The sequence below is a fragment of the Oryx dammah genome, unplaced genomic scaffold (assembly GCF_014754425.2).
Source record: "Oryx dammah isolate SB20612 unplaced genomic scaffold, SCBI_Odam_1.1 HiC_scaffold_4, whole genome shotgun sequence".
NCBI classification, from domain to species: domain Eukaryota; kingdom Metazoa; phylum Chordata; class Mammalia; order Artiodactyla; family Bovidae; genus Oryx; species Oryx dammah.
Genome location: NW_024070188.1, coordinates 60,209,513 through 60,231,316, shown reverse-complemented (window position 1 = coordinate 60,231,316; position 21,804 = coordinate 60,209,513). Strand labels below are relative to the sequence as shown.

Below are 21,804 nucleotides of genomic sequence, written 5' to 3'. Positions count from 1 at the left end.
AATTGATGCTTTTGAACTGTGCTGTTGGAGAAGACTCTTGAGAGTCCCTTGGACTGCAAGGAGATCCAACCAATCCATCCTAAAGGAGATCAGTCCTGGGTGTTCATTGGAAGGACTGATGCTGAGGCTGAAACTCCAATACTTTGGCCACCTCATGCGAAGAGTTGACTCATTGGAAAATACCCTGATGCTGGGAGGGATTGGGGGCAGGAGGAGAAGGGGATGACAGAGAATGAGATGACTGGATGGGATCACCAACTGGATGGACATGAGTTTTGGTCAACTCCAGGAGTTGGTGATGGACAGGGAGGCCATCAATGCTGCAATTCATGGCATCGCAAAGAGTCGGACACGACTGAGCGACTGAACTGAACTGAAACATTTAATAGACACTTTCAAACACATGTAAAAATTACTGTTCAAGCCACTTTCAAATATGAATTGAATTTGTATCATTCTTTTCTCTTTCAGTTATGGATATTAAAAAGCTGAAAGTAAGCTTTTCATTTCTATAATTTAATGTAAAGTATCACCAGTATCACCAGTTCAAAAACTAAGTGTAGTTCTTCAGTATAATAAAAAGGTTGGGTTTTTACATAGCATTGTTCACTTTGTGATCTAAGAAATGACATTTAAAAAGTTTATAGATTTGTTCATTAGTAACATTCATCACCATTTAAGGCCCGTGCTGTGTCTTAACGCTATATTGAATACTCAGCATGTTACTGTGTTCAATGAACGGTCAATAAATCCTTTATGACACTGATCATAATCCTTTCCATCCAAAGCTAAAGACAGATAGTTGTTTATCAGAAGTAATAATGTAGACTGGGGCATATACATGAAAACACGAATTACATATACAAATGCATGGTGACCTATCATAGCTAGGTTATCAATGAAAATACAGCCGTTTAGTAAGAGTCTTTTTCGTCTTTAAAATTTTAACTAATTCTTATACCAAACCTAAAGTTTGTTAAATCCTATCAGAGCCTAAATAGGCCCCAAAGATGAAAGTTGGATAAGACAAGGTTCCTCCTCTTATTGAGCACACAGTTATCTTTCACTAGATTATCCAGACGCCAAATTTGGAAAATAATTGGGAACTCTGGTGTAGGTGAAAGAATCCCAGGCGAAATACTTGGTTCAAAACAATAAACTATCCGTGGTGGAATTCTTCTCTTTCGAAAGTCCCGTCAATCAAGCTATGTGTGGGCGGGGCCACGCCGAAAGCTACCCCTCCCTTGAGTTTCAGTAGTACGCACGCGTCCTCCGGGAGGCGGCTGACCCTGAGAGGTTGCCGTACTCAGATAAGACGCCGCGCATGCGCAGGGGCTGAGGCCTGCGGGAAGCCAAGATGGCGTATAGCTGTATTTCGGGCCGCGGTTGGCGTGTTACCAGTATCTGAGCCGGTAGTTTTTAAGGGGCTGTGGCAAAAGCCCTCTCCGCTGTCATGGCCCGGCATCGGAATGTCCGAGGCTATAACTACGATGAAGGTAAGTGGCAGGATCATGCCAGGACGTTATCTTCACCGTTCCAGCCGGGCTCGCAGACGGTTGGCACCACTTTCCATATGTTAGTTTCTCGTCAGTGGTGCCAAGCTGGAGTTCAGGGGAGGCTTATTTGGGGAACTTTACAGGACTTCTTAGTGCTAGCGAATGGCGTTGTTACATGCGTTGTTTTAAGTAGTGATTTTTGTCCTCTGGGATTGATTTTATTTGGGGCAGGCGAAGTGCTGCTGGGCCTCATTTGGGAAGGACATTTGAAGAGGCTGGGATTCGGTGATACTAACACACGTAAGCATAATCACCACTCCCATTGTTTTCTCCCAGGTCGGTTACATGGCTTTATGTAGCTCCTCTCGACCCTTCTTTCACAAGTGCCCATGAGACTGTATTTGTAGAACCCTGATTGACTTAATGCTTATATTCAGCTGTTCTGCTGTAACTGTTAGATTTACTTGGTAAATCTTGTGTGTGTGTTCATAAACACTTAGTGCAGAATCTGGCTTGAGTTAGCTAACTTATTTTCTATGCTTTTCAAATTAAATTGAAAATTTAGGAGATGGTAGAAGAAAATACGTATTAAAAAGGCCCAGAGAGTAAGTTGATCAGATTTTGACGCCTGTATTTAATTCTTGGTTGGTCATGCTCAATATAAATGTACTTTAGGGGGGAAAAAGTAGCCTTAGGAGAAAGGGGGCTTTGGAAAGAACATGGTGATTTTGAAAATGAAATAAAGGGGAAAAAATGTGAATGTTGTCCAGGAATTTAAAAACATAATTAGTTTGGGGCAAACATTTCTAGGCAGTGGATAGTTACCAGCATCACCTAGCATCATATAAGCTAAAATTATAAATATGAAGGAATGCATACGAATAAAGATCAATCATTTTGCTGAGTAGAGAGTGTGAAGCATGCTTAGTATATTGGCAATCATTGTTAGCATTCCCAGCAAATTATTTTAGAACATCACTATGCTAATCATAGTGGAGGGAAGCTAATACCCTGTGCTACATTTCCAGACAGTGATCCAGTCAACCTGGCACATGTTAGGTTCCTGGGGATCACTTAAGAAGTCTTTTTAAATATTGCAGTGGATGTTAAGTATTGCCTGTGGAGCACTGTTACCTGAAAAATGACTTTAGCCTGGGAGATATTTTTGCAAATACGTTGTATAAGACGTATTTGCAAAAATAGGCCTAATTACTACTTATTCATTTCTTTTTACAATTTTTTTTAAATTGGTGAAAAATTGCTTTACAGTGTTGTGTTGGTTTCTATCGTACAACAATGCCAATCAGTCATTATATATAAGAGATCAGTCCTGGGTGTTCATTGGAAGGACTGATGTTGAAGCTGAAACTTCAATACTTTGGCCACCTGATGCGAAGAGCTGACTCATTTGAAAAGACCCTGATGCTGGGAAAGATTGAGGGCAGGACGAGAAGAGGATGAGATGGTTGGATGGTATCACCGACTCAATGGACATGGGTTTGGGTGAACTCCGGGAGTTGGTGATGGACAGGGAGGCCTGGCATGCTGCGGTTCGTGGGATTGCAAAGAGTCGGACACGACTGAGCGACTGAACTGAACTGAAGTGTTGTGTTGGTTTCTATCGTACAACAATGCCAATCAGTTATTATATATATTCCCTCTCTCTTGAGCCTCTCTCCCTTCCCCCCATTCCACCCCTCTAGGTCATCACAGTTGTTCATTACTTTAATAGATATTGTGTCCTCAGTCAACATTAACTGAGTGCTTAGAGAACTGTTAAAGAGTTTTGGGGACCAACAGTAAGATGTTTGAGAGAGTCCAAAGTGGAAAATACACAAGTAGCAGATGACTATGAAATGCTACAGAGCGTGCTTATGAAGTGCTGTGGGAGCTACTTAAGTGATTACGCTGTTGAGAATGAATGGGAGGAGTTCCCCAGAACTTCTGTGTGAAGGAAGGCATCCTGAAGGAGAGGTGCTTGACTGGAGGGAGTGAGTGCCAAGTATCTTCTCACCTTAGTGACCCCAGATCAGATGGTCAGGTTGTCAGATTATTTGGAACAGTTGTTGACATCATAACCAAGCTGTTCATATGGCATCAGAGGTTCATCCCCTTTTTTGTTCGTAAAAGTTCTACTTATTTTAAGTGTCTGGTTTATTTCTCGTCTTCCCTGTTAAGCTTTCCCTTCTCTCAGATAATAATTTAAGAATTCCCAAAAGTACTGTAACTTAATTACAGAGATTTTATGCTCCAAAACTTATTGGTTCCTCTACTTAACTTTGATTTTGTTGTTCTCTGTTATATGGGTAGTACTTTACATGACTGCCTCAGTCAGTCAGTTCAGTCAGTCAGTTCAGTCACTCAGTCGTGTCCAACTCTTTGCGAGCCCATGGACTGCAGCACACCAGGCTTCCCTGTCCATCGCCAACCCCGGGAGCTTGCTCAGACTCCTGTCCATCAAGTTGGTGATGCCATCCAGCCATCTCATCCTGTGTCATTTCCTTCTCCTCCTGCCTTCAGTCTTTCTCAGCATCAGTCTTTTACAGTCAATTAGTTCTGCGAATCAGGTGGCTAAAGTGTTGGAGTTTCAGGACTGATTTCCTTTAGGATGGACTGGTTTGAGCTCCTTGCAGTCCAGGGGACTCTCAAGAGTCTTCTCCAACACCACAATTCAAAAGCATCAATTCTGTGCTCAGCTTTCTTCACAGTCCAACTCTCACATCTATACATGACTACTGGAAAAACCATAGCTTTGACTAGATGGACTTTTGTTGGCACAGTAATGCCTCTGCTTTTTAATATGCTGTCTAGGTTGGTCATAGCTTTTCTTATAAGGAACAAGCAAGTCTTTTAATTTCATGGCTGCAGTCACCATCTACAGTGATTTTGGAGCTGAAGAAAATAAAGTCTCTCATTGTTTCCATTGTTTTCCCATCTATTTGCCACGAAGTGATGGGACCGGATGCCCTGATCTTAGTTTTTTGAATGTTGAGTTTTAAGCCAGCTTTTTCACTCTCCTCTTTCACTTTCATCAGGAGGCTCTTTAGTTCCTCTTCACTTTCTGCCATAAGGGTGGTGTCATCTGCATATCTGAGGTTATTGATGTGTCTCCTGGCAATCTTGATTCCAGTTTGTGCTACATCCAGCCTGGCATTTCGCATGATGTACCCTGTATATAAGTTAAATAAGTAGGGTGATGATATACAGCCTTGACATACTCCTTTCCCAATTTGAAACCAGTCTGTTGTTCCATGTCCAGTTCTAACTGTTGCTTCTTGACTTGCATACAGATTTCTCAGGAGGCAGGTCAGGTGGTCTGGTATTCTCATCGCTTTGAGAATTTTCCACAGTTTGTTGTGATATACACCATCAAATGTTTTGGAATAGTCAATAAAGCAGAAATAGATGTTTTTCTGGAATTCCCTTGCTTTTTTTATGATCCAGCATGTGTTGGCACTTTGATCTCTGGTTCTTCCACCTTCTCTCAATCCAGCATGAACATCTGGAAGTTCACTGTTCACCTACTGTTGAAGCCTGACTTGGAGAATCTTGAGTATTACTTTGCTAGCGTGTGAGATGAGTGCAATTGTGCGGTAGTTTGAACATTCTTTGGCATTGACCTTCTTTGGGATTGGAATGAAAACTGACCTTTTCCAGTCCTGTGGCCACTGCTGAGTTTTCCAAATTTGAAGGCATATTGAGTACTGCAGCACTTTAACACCATCATCTGAGGATTTGAAATAGCTCAACTGGAATCCCATCACCTCTAGCTTTGTTCGTAGTGATGCTTTCTAAGGCCCACTTACTTCATTCCAGGATGTCTGGCTCTAGGGGAGTGATCACACCATCGTGATTATCTGGGTCAGGAAGATCTTTTTTGTATGATTCTGTGTATTCTTGCCACCTCTTAATATCTTCTGCTTCTGTTAGGTCCATACCATTTCTGTCCTTAATTGTACATATCTTTGGGTGAAAAGTTCCCTTGGTACCTCTGATTTTCTTGACGAGATCTCTGGTCTCACCCATTAATTAATAAAAATCCCAGGAAGGCAAAGCCTATACTTTATATTTACTCCAGTAGCTGGCACAGTGCTTTTTATGCAGTAAATACTCCAGATATTGTTGAGGAAAAGGACCACTTTACAGAGATCATAGGAGAGGATTCTTTTTATCTTTTGGTAATTGTAATAATTTCAGGGTCCATTTCAGTGTAAAAAAAACTGACCCAATATAAAAAGAAATTGTTTTCTTTACTATCCAAGTTTTTTGTGACTGGCTTTTCATTTATTTGCTAATTTTTATTAATTCAGGATGGTGATTATTAATAAATTATTAATGTTGTTGAATGTTACATGTTTTTATTGAATGATAACATTTATGTAATTTTTATTTGTCATAAGTATTTGGTCTCAGCCTTTGACCATGCAGTTCTTGCTGCTGCTACATGAGTACCCTCAGAAATTAGCTAACTGTCCTTCAGAATTGGTTCACAGCATGATATTCCTGGGGATCTTTCCCTAGCCACGCTGCTCCCAATTCTGTTTTTGTTGTTCTTATGTGTGTTCCAGAGTCATTCTTTATCATGTGTCAAACACTTGTTACATAGCTTTGTAATCACCCGGTTTCTTGTCTGTCTTCCTCTTACATTTTAGGTTTGTAGAGATCTGGGAATGTACCTGTCACTCACTTTTGCACCTCAAATGTCTCTAATAGCCCCTGTCATAGTGTTAGTACTTGTCGAGTGACTAAATACACTTATGTAAACATATTTATGTTCCTTATGGACTTTTAGTTAATAGATTGTTTGATTCATTAATTTATAATAAAGCAAGTAGTAATTTATGTCAGACCTGTGTCATGTAGTTGTCTAGAGAGTCTTGCCCTGAAGGAGCTTATAGTCTCATGGAGTGAACCAGGTATGGTGCTTTGAAGACATTCAATTAGAGGAGAATGCTAGAGAATAAAAGCAGTAGGGGAGAGGCTTGCTGCTTTACCCAGAGTGGTCAGGGAAGACTTCTACAAATGGATGATGTTTGAACTGGAACCTTAACTGGAGAAGGAAACAGTTTTAGGAAAATCTAGGCAAAGACCATATTATAATCAGTGGGAAAAAAGACCAATTAGCTAGAGCATAGAGGAGTTTAGGATAAGCTGGATTTTTGTACATTGCCTAGCTTTACATGAAGAGAAACTGCCTTGTGGTCTGATTGTATATCCTGCATTAGTCAGTTGTATGCAAAATAAATGCTTTGCTTAGAGCAGGAACTTGGTGAGAAAAATGGATGATTGGCTTATTTCAGATTTTTGTCAATTAAAAATCTGAAAACACGTATGTCTCTTAAATATGTAAAGTCAGTAAATACCTACTTTCGAAAAAATTTTTGAAACTGTTTTTTGACAAGTAGACATTGTAAGTTCCTTTAATTTAGGTGAACACTAATTTATTTTGGAGAGAATTCAGATGCTTCCTCATTAATAACTAAGAATAGAAAACAAACTTGTAAATATTTTATCTCGTATATTTTTATTTTAGATTTTGAAGATGATGACCTCTATGGCCAGTCTGTAGAGGATGATTATTGTATTTCGCCATCAACAGGTGAGTTTAAAAAAAATTGATTTTTATTATTTGAGTATTTAAAGATGTTAAGTAGGTATTATTGTCATTCTAGAACTAGTGTGTTCCAGAAGACTGTAATAGGTACCATTTAGAAAGATAATTGTTTGTTAACTTTCAGTTAAGTCTCTCGGTCGTGTCCGACTCTTTGCGACCCCCTGAATCGCAGCACGCCAGGCCTCCCTGTCCATCATCAACTCCCGGAGTTCACTCAAATTCATGTCCATCCAGTCAGTGACCATCCAGCCATCTCATCCCGTCATCCCCTTCTTCTCCTGCCCCCAATCCCTCCCAGCATCAGGGTCTTTTCCAGTGAATCAACTCTTCGTGTGAGGTGGCCAAAGTATTGCAGTTTCAGCTTTAGCATCAGTCCTTCCAATGAACACCCAGGACTGATCTCCTTTAGAATGGACTGGTTGGATCTTCTTGCAGTCCAAGGGACTCTCAAGAGTCTTTTCCAATACCACAGTTCAAAAGCATCAGTTCTTCAGTGCTCAGCTTTCTTCACAGTCCAACTCTCACATCCATACATGACCGCTGGAAAAACTATAGCCTTGACTAGATGGACCTTTGTTGGTAAAGTAATGTCTCTGCTTTTGAATATGCTATCTAGGTTGGTCATAACTTTCCTTCCGAGGAGTAAGCATCTTTTAATTTCATGGAATATGGAATGAAGCAGGGCAAAGGCTAATAGAGTTTTGCCAAGAGAACGCACTGGTCATAGCAAACACCCTCTTCCAACAACACAAGAGAAGACTCTACACATGGACATCACCAGATGGTCAACACCGAAATCAAATTGATTATATTCTTTGCAGCCAAAGATGGAGAGGCTCTATACAGTCAGCAAAAACAAAACCAGGAGCTGACTGTGCCTCAGGTCATGAACCCCTTATTGCCAAATTCAGACTTAAATTGAAGAAAGTAGGAAAAACCACTACGGACCATTCAGGTATGCCCTAAATCAAATCCCTTATGATTATACAGTAGAAGTGAGAAATAGATTTAAGGGACTAGATCTGATAGACAGAGTGCCTAATGAACTATGGATGGAAGTTTGTGGCATTGTACAGGAGACAGAGAACAAGACCATTCGCAAGGAAAAGAAGTGCAAAAAAGCAAAATGGCTGTCTGGGGAGGCCTTACAAATAGCTGTGAAAAGAAGAGAAGCGAAAAGCAAAGGAGAAAAGGAAAGATATAAGCATCTGAATGCAGAGTTCCAAAGAATAGCAATGAGAGATAAGAAAGCCTTCCTTAGCAATCAATGCAAAGAAATAGAGGAAAACAACAGAATGAGAAAGACTAGAGATCTCTTTAAAAAAATTAGAGATACCAAGGGAACATTTCATGCAAAGATGGGCTTGATAAAGGACAGAAATGGTATGGACGTAACAGAAGCAGAAGATATTAAGAAGAGGTGGAAGGAATACACAGAAGAACTGTACAAAAAAGATCTTCACGACCAAGATAATCACGATGGTGTGATCACTCACCTAGAGCCAGACATCCTGGCATGTGAAGTCAGGTGGGCCTTAGGAAGCATCACTACGAACAAAGCTAGTGGAGGTGATGGAATTCCAGTTGAGCTATTTCAAATCCTGAAAGATGATGCTGTGAAAGTGCTGCACTCAATATGCCAGCAAATTTGAAAAAGTCAGCAGTGGCCACAGGACTGGAAAAGGTCAGTTTTCATTCCAATCCCAAAGAAAGGCAATGCCAAAGAGTGCTCAGACTACCTCACAATTGCACTCATCTCACATGCTAGTAAAGTAATGCTCAAAATTCTCCAAGCCAGGCTTCAGCAATGAGTGAACCGTGAACTTCCAAATGTTCAAGCTGGTTTTAGAAAAGGCAGAGGAACCAGAGATCAAATTGCCAGCATCTACTGCATCATCAAAAAAGCAAGAGAGTTCCAGAAAAACATCTATTTTTGCTTTATTGACTATGTCAAAGCCTTTGTGTGGATCACAATAAACTGTGGAAAATTCTGAAAGAGATGGGAATACCAGACCACCTGACCTGCCTCTTTAGAAACCTGTATGCAGGTCAGGAAGCAACAGTTAGAACTGGACATGGAACAACAGACTGGTTCCAAATAGGAAAAGAGTACGTCAAGGCTGTATATTGTCACCCTGCTTATTTAACTTCTATGCAGAGTACAGCATGAGAAACACTGGGCTGGAAGAAGCACAAGCTAGAATCAAGATTGTTGGGAGAAATCTCAATAACCTCAGATATGCAGATGACACCACCCTTATGGCAGAAAGTGAAGAGGAACTAAAAAGCCTCTTGATGAAAGTGAAAGAGGAGAGTGAAAAAGTTGGCTTAAAGCTCAACATTCAGAAAACGAAGATCATGGCATCTGGTCCCATCACTTCATGGGAAATAGATGGGGAAACAGTGGAAACAGTGGCAGACTTTATTTTTGGGTGTTCCAAAATCACTGTAGATGGTATTTGCAGCCATGAAATTAAAAGACACTCCTTGGAGGGAGAGTTATGACCAACCTATATAGCATATTGTTAACTTTATTTATTTATTTTTTTTTTGACCCCACCCCCCTATTGTTAACTTTAAAGGTATATAAAATAATTTCATTACTTATGAATAGAATTTAGTTTTGATTCCTTCATTTAACTTTATACAATTTGAAGAAAACTCTTAAAACTATGGTTTTCCAGTATTCTTTGCGGTATGCAAGTAATCTAAATTGACTAAAATGATAATTTAGTCAGTAATGAAAATCTAAACTTCTAAAGACAGAAAGCAGTTAGTTTTATAACCAGGAGAATCTTGAATATTAAAACACTGAAGTTATGTATAGACCTCCCTTCATACAATATTTTGTCTACTGTAAATAAATCCAGTGCATAGTTCAAACTTGTGATGGAGCCACAAAATGATTTAGAGTTCAAATTCCTGTAGGATTCCACATCAGAGCTGCACCTTTTGTCTCTTGATGAAAAACTTCTTTGCAATCATATAATGAAAACAATTCCTGTGTTGGCGGCAGAGAGTGTCTTTGATCGAGACCTTTTTCTTACTAATTCTCCTAACAGTGCATTTATCTTCAAATTTTATCCTACTCTATAAACAACTGGTTAAAATGCTCTGCTGAATTTTACTATGCCATAAAAGTGGGTCCAATTAAATATAGTTAGGAAAGCATAAATAAACTCATAGAACTCATTTTCCACAAGTTGAAGGTTTAATATAGTAATTTAAATTTCCATCAGTCTGCCTTGTCTTTAATACCTTATAGTCTGTTGAACTGTCTTGTAAACCTTTCCCTGCTTTAAGCCTCTTCATAGTTTCTGAAGACTAAATATGTCCCTTCTGACTTTTTAGAATTTCTTCTTTTTCATAGAGGCATAGGGGCCTTGGAAGTTGTCTTAGCACCCCTACTCTGCCTTACATCTTTTGTCCTGTCACTTATTACTCTGTAATGCATCTAGCTCTTTATGGGTACTTTGCTCTTTTAGGCTGACTAATCAGAGCCCTTCCTCTCTTTCTTCAGTGTTACACCGTATCAGTCATGATTTTGTTAGCAGATAGAAATTGCGCTGGTTATTTTGCCAGAGAGATTTTAATATAAAAAGTTAAATAGGTATTAGAGAACACAAAGTGCAAACCAAAATATCAAGGAGGTATTAACTTCAAGAAGCATTTATCATTTCTAGTTCCTAGGGGAATTGGTAGACAGGGTTGGAGCTAACCTTTTAGAACCTTGTTGGGGGCTCCTTGGAGCTTGGACCTAGGGGTGTTAAAGGAAGATTCTGCCTTGTTGCTTTGCCATTGAAGTTAAGAGAAGGGACTGTGGAGCTGGGGCTCAGACCTGAGAAGGGGAATGTTGCGTGGTTGGTACTGGTATCTCTGTAGGGACACTGGGAACCTGAGGTTCAGCCTTTTAAAGTGGGCATTCTATCCAGCAGTCTGGTCATGATTGAAGTTGGTTCTGGGAGTTTTGGAAAAACTGATAATGATTATGATTACTGGAACAAATGATTTTGGCAAGATGAAATGTTGCTGGGGTGATGGTAACTAGAGAAGAAGCAAAAAGGAAAGGAACATGTGTGTTCCTCTTCTGGCCTAGTCTCCTTTTATTATCTCCGTGTTGGCTGATCCTAAAAGGGAACCAGTTGTCTGAAGAAATGTGCTTTGCAGAGACTTCAACCTCAGCATCACAAAGCAAAGAAGACTGGCTTAGAAGTGGAGAGGTGGCTTAATCAGCATTTCTTTTAAGCTTATTATTCAGTGAATCAAAAATGCCATATTTTGTTGAAATTAGAGATGAAAAAAATTTCAGTTTTTCTGAGGAGCCTCACAAGCACTTGTCATTTGCAGTGTGTTAAAAAAAACCCAACTCTGTGGGTTAAACTTTTGGGGTGCCTACAGTTCATCATAATGAGTTGACTAGGTGATGAAATAGTGTCTGGTAGCACTAGTTAGTACTATGGAGGAAGTAAAGGTCATGGCATGTTCATGAGACTGATGGTAATATGGGTGTGGTAATTAGATTTGAGGTGTTTTTTTTTTTTAATATATGTAGTAGAGACTGGATTAAAGGTGGTACCTAAGTGGGTGTACTTAGAATAGTTAGTTAGGAGACTATTATACTAATCTAGAAGAAATATCTCAGGACAGTGTTCTCAAAATGTGGTCCATGTGCCATTTGTACCACTTGAGAATTTGTTAGAAAAGTAATTCTTGGCCCCATCGCATATTAAGTGGGGCACAGGTGCTGCTTTGAAAACTATTTGTTTAGGATAGAGGTGATAGCAGTGGATCTGGAAATAGATTCAAGAGATAATTACAGGAGCTAGAGAGTTCCAACTACTGGAGTTGGAAGTTGGTTGACTGTGACTTGCACAGGAAAGCCTCATGGAGGGAGAGACTACTGAAAAACATCTTCATATTGCAGATTAATGCATTCATTTATCTAGGGTTGTTTAACTAAATCATGCTTAATCTTGAGTAATGAGCCATCAGTACACAGGGATCAGGCATTCTGAAGGTTCTGAGATTTGCTTTTGTGACCTACCTTTCTTGAGGTCATAGTTTATCCCTTATCTCTCACAGCTCTTGATATGTGTATTGTGTATGTTTCATATTCAGGACAGTCTGACTATTTGAGAGTTACTTTTGTATGCTCCAGGAAGTGAAATCGGCTTTATTAGAGCAGGAGATAGTTAAATAGTTTTGACTTTCTTCCGTGAAAAACTGGTATTTTTAACAAAAGCGCATGGTTTAGGTTTTTTAAATTTTCTAAATTTTACTAAATTAAATCAGTAATATCAGATAAGACAATTAATATTCCCCTTTAGTGGTGTATTCTTCCCAGGAATTTTCAATTAAAAAAGGAATAGTTTTAGAAGGATACTTTCTGTTCTTAAAGAAGCAGCTAATGTCATTCATTGAAGAAATGATTGTATTCGTGGTCTAATGAATTCTGGTAATTGAATGACTTTATCAATTAATAGGAATTTCTCTAAAATTTATCATATATTTTTAAAAATTCTACTAAATACAGTTTTCTTGATGGTAAGGTGATTTCTAAATGTTATAACTTTTTTTTTCTTTAGAAAGATTGACTGAATATTGCTTTGATGCTGAATATCTAACTTCAGTTCAGTTCAGTTCAGTCACTCAGTCGTGTCCGACTCTTTGCGACCCCACGAATTGCAGCGTGCCAGGCCTCCCTGTCCATCACCAACTCCCGGAGTTCACTCAGACTCACGTCCATCGAGTCAGTGATGCCATCCAGCGATCTCATCCTCTGTCGTCTCCTTCTCCTCCTGCCCCCAATCCCTCCCAGCATCAGAGTCTTTTCCAGTGAGTCAGCTCTTTGCATGAGGTGGCCAAAGTACTGGAATTTCAGCTTAAGCATCATTCCCTCCAAAGAAATCCCAGGGCTGATCTCCTTCACAATGGACTGGTTGGATCTCCTTGCAGTCCAAGGGACTCTCAAGAGTCTTCTCCAACACCACAGTTCAAAAGCATCAATTCTTCGGTGCTCAGCTTTCTTCACAGTCCAACACGTTAGGGAGCTGCAAAAAGATGGCAAAAAAGGGATAGCAAAAAGAACCTATAAATAGAACTTTACAATTATTAATCCTGTTTCAACTAATATGAGAAGTGTTAAAAGATAAACTGAGGCATACTAACATTTTTTTTTTTCAGAGTTTATTTGAGCAAACATCAATTTGAATCAGCTCCAAATGGGAAGTGGTTAGGAGCACTCCATCAACAGAAGTTGGAGCAGGGTTTTTATAGAGAAGACATGAAGCAAAGCAAGGAAATTATTTGATTGGCTTACTGCTTAAAACACATTATTTGTGAGAGAATACTTGGCTTTTTGTGATTGGATGCTCTTAATCCCGAGGCCTTGGAATTGGTTTTCCCTTTGCAGCCAAGGCATCAGTCTCATGACCTCCTTGTATGATTACTTTAACAGTAGATCTCCTTATTCAGTCCATTCCAACTCAGAGCCTTTACTGAGCATCAGTTAACTTGTAAAGATGGAGAAGGAAATGGCACCCCACTCCAGTATTCTTGCCTGGAGAATCCCATGGATGGAGGAGCCTGGTGGGCCACAGTCCATGGGGTCGCAAAGAGTTGGAGAAGACTGAGCGACTTCACTTTCACTTTAACTTGTAAAGAAGCTTGTTAAAAATTCCCTTCAAATGATAATATGGTGGGTAAAGAGATAGTCCTGCCTGAAGAAGGCGGTAAAGGTTTCTGGAAGGAGATGGAATTGGAACTGGTGAATTTGGGAGTAAGAGTGGCATCCTAGAGAAAGGAACAACAGTGCTTGAGCAGCGGTCTCTTAAAGTGAGGTGTATTTGGGAAGACTCACAGGTGAATGCAGTTGGAGCACAAAGCGGGCTTGGAAAGGAAATAGCCAGATTGTGGAAGGCTCTTTCTAATTTTAGCTGTAATGTCAGTTTATTGAAGGTTTTTGAGTTAAGGGGTCACGTTTTAGGAAATTAACTGATGACAGTGAGCAAAGTGGACTACATTTGGATGAAAGGGGAGACTTGTAGGCTGCTTCCTACCTTCTCTGATGATACCAATCAGCTGAGTAATTGTATTATAAAACTACAGATTCCCTGCCCCATTCTAGCACCACTTAACCAGAATCTCCAGGGGAAGAAGCCTAGAAAGCTGTATCTTTAATGAGTGCCTCACATTATTTTTATTTTATATTTAGGAAGCAGTGTTAGACAGTTATAGGAGTCAAGGTTTTGAATTCTCTGAATTTTTATGTTTATCAGAATACTTGAAAAATTTGCAAGTCATTATGGTGTTCAATTTTTCAGAAAGCGTTTCTGTCAAAGTTTGTGATTTAAATTTTTAGAATAGAAGAGCATTTTATATTTATCCTTTTCTCTCCATTGCTTTTATCTCACTTTTTTTTTTTTTGGCCTTTTGACTCTCATTTCAATTTCAGAGGTCTGGATGCTTCTTTTTTCCTGGTAGCTATTGTCCCTGGGGAATTTTCCTGCCCACTCTCTTTCCCTACTCTTCAACAGTTCCAGCCGTCATTTACTTTTAAAACAGTGGCCACAGTATAGATTTCTGTGTTGGATTTATGTTTGGGAGAGTGTAGGAAAACCTTCCAAGAAGAATAGCTCCTTGGAGGTAGAGTGGAAGCCTGATTTTGACAACTTCCATTTTCTTTGTCAATATTTTTTAAGTGAAAATTGCTGATGGAAGTATCTGATTTCTTCTCTCACTTAATTTTTGATTTGTCTTAGGTTTTTCCTTACAGTTCAGAGCTATGAGAGGAAGTTGAGGAAAGTATATTTGTTACCTTTAGGCTAAACTGAATACAGTTTACAGCCAGGAAGGTAATTTGAAAACCATCGAGCACAAAATGGCCTGGTTTACATTTTTTAATACTACCACATTTTATTGTATCTAAAAAGCCATGGATTGTAAGACATACTGTTATTTTACATACCACTTAAAAAATCAGCTGTCAATCTAAGTATTACATAATACTAAGATACCACTTGATTGTAAGACATCCCTCATTCTGAGATATTTTTATGTGAAACAGTGATTATCTTAGAAAATCTGTGAAATAGGACATTTTTCTTACCATTTAGCCATGCTGACTTTATAATGACAGTATTGTATTTTACTTGTGGAGGATGGGGGAAATGGTGATATATATACAGCATAATATATGCATTCTTGAAAAACTGGTCCTCAAATTTGTATACTAAAAGATAACAAAGCCTGTGGGAAAGAACAGGTTCATGACAGATCACTCAGCCTATAAAGTACTAATAAAACCAAAAATCATCTAATGAAAATACTTGCATATTTAGAAAGTTATGTTAATTTCCAAATAAAGTTACATTCAAGGAAATGTTTTTGTTAAATGTTTAAATTTAACAAAATGTTTTTTTTTACATTTAACAAAATAATTTTGATAAATGTTTGCATTTTGTTACATGTTTGCAAGGTGAAAGCTTGATAAACTTGTAGGAAGAGTTGAAACTAATGAGTAATGTTGCAAAGGCAAAATGCTGACAGGTCTTAGAGAGCCAAACAGGAAGCAAGCACAGAACGGGATGCAGCCAAACTGAGCCAAGAGGACAAGTGTGGGGCTATCTAACTTTACAGTACAATTCCAATTACAGTTTGATGCTCTGTGGTTGAACTTTGTATTTGCCTTACAAAGTGTTGGGCGTGGGGAGAATCTCATGAACCAAAGCATCTTGAATGTTACACCCTCATCATTCCCCTGTTGACCATTTGGTATAAACTAGTATATGTTATGGAGAAGGCAATGGCACCCCACTCCAGTACTCTTGCCTGGAAAATCCCATGGATGGAGGAGCCTGGCAGGCTACAGTCCATAGGGTCTCTAAGAGTCGGACTTCACTTTCACTTTTCACTTTCATGCATTGGAGAAGGAAATGGCAACCCACTCCAGTGTTCTTGCCTGGAGAATCCCAGGGACGGGGAAGCCTGGTGGGCTGCTGTCTATGGGGTCGCACAGAGTCAGACACGACTGAAGTGACTTAGCAGCAGCAACAGCAGTATATGTTAAGGAAACATGCATTATAGCAGAATAGATTAAATTCTCTCAGCTGCTCTGTATTTCTCTTATTCTGTTCTTGCCTTCTTTATTGTAAGTCTTTAATGATCAGTTAATCTTTTGTGCTTCTGTCGCACTTGTCATCTGTACTACTCATTTGGCTTTTTAAAATATGTCACTACCTTTTCTTTTTTTGCCTTTCCTGCTAATCTGTAAGGCCATTGTTGATTTATACTATGAACAAATAGCACTTACACCATAGCTTTCTGAGTGTAGGTGTTACAATAAGGCGTAGTATTTTCTATTGTCTATATATGCATTATCTATAAATTTTGAATGTAGTTAGATTCCCTTACATTTATGGGTAGTGCTTTCCTGAAAACATGCCTAGAAGTCAAATGTGGGAATGCTGAGCAATAGAGATGCATGTTATGTGCTTTTTCAGAAAGCTAAATAATATAAAATCTCTGATGACACCTTGCCTTTAGAATACTGTATTGATGTTTTTATCCTTCTTAAACTTAATACTTTAATTTTTATTCCTTCACAATTGTGAACACACTCTTGAAGAATTGAGTTCAGTGGGCATCCAGTTGATGTGAAAGAGTGAACACTTTGGGCATGCTTGATGCTCTTCTCCTTTGGTCACTTGTATTTTTGTGTATGATATTCAAACATGTTACTGCTGCTGCTGCTAAGTCACTTCAGTCGTGTCCGACTCTGTGCGACCCCATAGACGGCAGCCCAACAGGCTCCCCCGTCCCTGGGATTCTCCAGGCAAGAACACTGGAGTGGGTTGCCATTTCCTTCTCCAATGCAGGAAAGTGAAAAGTGAAAGTGAAGTCGCTCAGTTGTGTCCGACTCTTAGCGACCCTATGGACTGCAGCCTACGAGGCTCCTCTATTCATGGGATTTTCCAGGCAAGAGTACTGGAGTGGGGTGCCATGTTATCACTTTGATATTTTGTCTTTCTGCCTCTTAATGAAATATATAAAGTGCAGTTATGTGTTGAGTAATGACACTGCCAGTATGCAGAGTAGCACAGACTTCTGTCTGAAAGTTAGGTATGTGGCACTGATATACAGTGTCAGTGTATGATTGAAGTATAAATTGTTTAAAAGTTAAGGCCTATGATTTTGGTCAGTTCTTGGGTTCAAGCAAAATTAGTTCCTGGAAAGTGAAAATTGAACTAGTCTGTTTTTAGTATTTTAATTATGCAAATGAGCAAATTTGATATGAGTTTTAAAATATTTGTACCATAGAAAAGAAAATTTCAGGGAAGCTAGAGTAGTAGGCAAGCATGAGATATTAGGAAAGATAATTTTTGAGAACTGTGGAGAAAGTAAGCTCAGTGTTTATGAGATAGGAGAAAAGAATGAAGACGATTAGAAGAGATTAGCAAATGGTTAGTAAGGACATTTGGGCAGAATTTGGGGTATGATATATTTTGTCTTAGTTTTTTTCTCTTTTCATCCATTATTATGACTGTGGGCAAATGACTTTAGGTAGGAGGTCAGAATCTTTAATTTTTACTTTGTATTGTTAAAAAAAAGTTAATGGGAAATGGTTATAGCACAGCATTCTTCCATCATTTTATATTCTAGCTGCTCAGTTTATTTACTCACGACGTGACAAACCTTTAGCTGTTGAACCCGTAGAAGAATATGATTATGAAGATTTGAAAGAATTCTCCAGTTCTCTTGTGAATCATCAGCTAAGTGGAATTGATCAAGGTATAGTAAGAATTAGTCTGTTTCTTATCTGAAAATGATTAATTACTGAAATTTACCAATGTTATTTATCAGTTTTATTGTTCATAGTATTAATCATGGGTAGTAATGGTATGAACTACCATTATATCTTGTATCTTCAAGGAAAATTGACATTTTGTTAATTATGTTTTGTGAAGACTATATGGTTAACTATATGGTTGAAAAATTGATTGTGTGGCTGTTATTCAGTAACTGGAATTTGTTATTGAAATCTCCTTAGGAGAGAAACTTCTGTGATTCGTTTTCTTTTATCAGTATTTATTGTTTTATAAGCTGTGTGTAGAGCTTATGGTTAGATTACTGAAGCTCATTTCCTTGCAAAATGTTAGCTTCCAAAACACTAGTTTTTATTAAAAATAATAGTAAGTTCAGAGTGACACTATACAAATGTCCTGATTGGTCACAGTCATGTAAATTAAATTTCAAGATGGAACTTGTGAACGGTAATGGCTTTGGTTCTGAGTGTGCTTCTTTTTAGTTCTCTCAAACATTTTAACAAAGATATTTTATATTTTGGCTTTCGTCTTTTATAAATAAATTTCAAATGTGACATAGTTTCAGACATACTGCTCCAGTCATAGGTTGATGAATAGTGTTGTAGAACCAAAATCACCAGGTATAAAAGTAGTGCTAACTGTTGGTGCTGAGCAGGGCTCAGCTTGTTTGCTCCTTCTCTGGAGTGTACTCTTTCTCTGGCTTTGTTCTATGAATATTTTTAAATTGAAAATTTATAACAATTTGAAAACGGGAAGGAGGGAAGTATATAAATCTGAGAGTTGATCTTTGCATAAATCAGTACAATATATATCAGCTGCTACCCAAACCAAGAAAAATAGAGAGAAATAACAGACAAAATTAGAAAGCAGAAAGGGAAACAACAAAGAATTAAAAAATTTCTATATCAACTTTGCAGATACATTTGACAAGTGAGATAAAAGTTCATAGACGAACTGCTGTATAAATTCCTCCATAGTTTTGATTGTATTTTCAAAGAGTGTGTACAGTTGTCATTGTAGGGGGAGAAAAGGTAGGAATAAAGTAGAAGTCTTATACTTTCTCTGCTGTGCCTCAGAATGATTAAGGAGGTATGAAATTCAGAGTTGTGTTTGAGAATGAAAGTTAATCATTCCCACCTGACATATGTAAGTATTAATAATTGCATGAAAAAATTGCATGGTAACAATAGTAGTGATTGTAAGTAGCCTCTACTAATTGGTTTCTGGGTCCTGTTCTAAGTGCTGTTCATGTATTAGCATATTTAATCTTCATGACAGCCTTATGAGATAGGCCAGCTATTGTCCTCATTTTATAGGGGAGGAAAGTCACACCAAGTCACTTGGGGGTAGTTGTACTGCTTAGTAAGTGGCATTTGGATATGAACCAACATAGCCTGACTTCATATCTCTACCCTTTGTGTATGTGTGGACAACAGTTGCTATAATTAATTAGAATAGACCATGATGCTAGCTGTATACTAAGTATTCTGTTCCAGTTTTATTAATTCATGTTTTTATGAAATAGATATAATTTTTCAAGTTTAGCTTATTAGCCTAAAATTAATTTTGGACTAAAGCAAAGCAGAATTACCCAAATATTTGAAGAATTTACTTTTAATAATTAAAAAAGAGCAATGGAGAAAGTATTATATACTTGGGGGAAAAAAGGATATTGCCAGTAGATTCCTTGTTCAGTATGTAAGCATGTAAAATGTAATGTAAAATTCATTCTGTGGACTTATTTCATGGATTAGGGAATCTGCAAACTTGAGTTTTATTTTGATTACTGCCAAACTAAGTAGTGCCATAATTTTCAGTCCTCTTTATGACTTGTAGTTTGATATATCTAAGTCATAGAGTTACTGTGAGGATTACAGAAGATGTGTGTGTGTGTGTAAAGTATTTTAAAAATTGTCACCTGCTATACAAATAAAAGTTAATATGTTCATGCATTTTTATTCAGTAGTCTAACATACTATTTTAAGATCTAGGGATATAAAGCCTTTGCTCTCATGGAACTTCCATTATTAATGAATATTATTAGTAATTACTTTTTATAAAATAGTCATTAGAAAATAAACATCCTTAAAGATTTTAGTCACCCAGATTTAAATGTTTGTGTTTAAAATAAATGTTCATTTTACTCGTTAATCTACTGGATTTCCTAATTTTTATGGCATTTTTGTATTAAGTTATCTTGTCCATTCACTAGTAAGTTAGAAATATTTTCAAAATTAACCCTTTCTACACATGTAGAAAATCATCAGTATGGACCTCATCATCCTCATTAACTGAAATAGACTTTGTGTATGTGTGGGTACATACTCAGTTGCTTCTGTCATGTTTGACTCTGCTACTCATGGACTGTAGCCTGCCATGCTTCTCTGTCCATGGGGTTTTCCAGGCAAGAACACTGGAATAAGTTGCTATGCACTCCTCCAGGGGGTCTTCCTGTCCCAGGGATCGAATCTGCGTCTCCTGCATTGCAGGCAGATTCACAATTGACACTTTTTTCAAACGTTAATCAGTATTAACTTTGGAGACATTTATTATAGTGGTTATTGAAATTGTTCCTCTAAGCAGGGAAGCTAGGTATATTGTGGATAAACATATTGTCATTGTAATTTTTGCCAAGGCAAATTACAAGAAATGAACATCCTACTGTAATTTCAAATCCTTTGTTTCAGTTTTGAAGATTCGGGGATCTTTCATGACACTACTGAGTATACCTTTTAATTATTGCTCTCTGTTCTAGCTCGTCTTTATTCATGCCTTGATCACATGAGAGAGGTACTTGGAGATGCTGTGCCAGATGACATATTGATTGAAGCAGTTCTGAAGAACAAGTTTGATGTGCAGAAGGCTTTGTCAGTGGTTCTGGAGCAAGATAAAGTACAGAATTTGAAAGTCAGGAGTGAGGGAGCAATATCTACAGGAAAGACAGCAAAAGGTATGCTTTTACTTGTTCTCTTTTAGTTTTACAGTTAATGCTTTAAAAGAGGCTTTGATTTTGATTGAGCTGTTAAGAAAAATGGGCAGAAAATTTTACATGTTACAATAATTCTTGATTCTTATCAATTGATTTTGCAGTTTGTGAATTTTTGAGCTGATTGACTGTTCTCTTCAGTCTGTTAAAGCCTATTTTTTGATCATTTCCCTGCTTATTTTTGCAACTGACAGAATATAAGGGAAATAAAATTAGATAAAAGCAAGACAAAACATTTTTTGCTTCTTGTTAGTTTCTTGAAGATATTTTTAATTATTGGTGTTGTTTTTTTTTAACTAAAGGTTTGGGAGATGGAAATCAATAGCCAGACAATGTCAAAAAAATCCCTCCTATGCTTATAGCATTTTTTGAATATAATTTAATTTTACTTAAATATCCTAAGTATTATAATTCTACTACTCTTTCATTTCATAGCCAGATCTTTAATTTTAAATGTTTAGAATTTGAGGTTAAATTTATAACTTAGGCCACATGAGAAAGGAACTAATTATCTTAACTGGTATAATATCTGTCAGTAGAAGCATGGTGATTTGTTAATTGGTTTGATATTTCTTATAACCTGAAGTCTAGATTTTTGCCATAGTGAAATTGTGTGCAGCCTGTTACTATGAAGTAAGGGTTGTTTTATGTAAATTAAAATTTTTTTTTCATTTTGGGGGGCACCGGGATTCGCTTTTAACTGACCAATAGTATGAGAATAAGTCTATAATGTGACAACTATATTAATAGGTTACCCTGGATCACAGTACAAGTTACATGGTATTATTTGTTTACTTGTTTTTAATACATTAAAAATACAGATGAACCTAGTTCTTTCCATTGATTTTTTAGATGTTTTGAATTTGAGAAATTTTGATTATGAAT

The 21,804-nt window shown here is 37.8% G+C and overlaps 1 protein-coding gene across 3 annotated transcripts in view; it reads left to right on the top strand.

The window, feature by feature from the left end:
• The first annotated feature begins 1,265 nt into the window (after positions 1-1,265).
• HBS1L (HBS1 like translational GTPase) overlaps positions 1,266-21,804 on the top strand; it is an 87,438-nt gene continuing 66,899 nt past the window's right edge. Inside the window, exons 1-4 of one of the 3 annotated variants that reach the window (XM_040239277.1) lie at positions 1,266-1,496; positions 7,030-7,095; positions 17,770-17,898; positions 20,689-20,883. In XM_040239277.1, the coding sequence (XP_040095211.1) occupies positions 1,454-1,496; positions 7,030-7,095; positions 17,770-17,898; positions 20,689-20,883 (433 nt within the window). In that variant the 5' untranslated portion in view covers positions 1,266-1,453. The remainder of the gene's footprint in view (positions 1,497-7,029; positions 7,096-17,769; positions 17,899-20,688; positions 20,884-21,804) is intronic. The other 2 variants (XM_040239275.1, XM_040239276.1) reach the window with 2 other exon arrangements.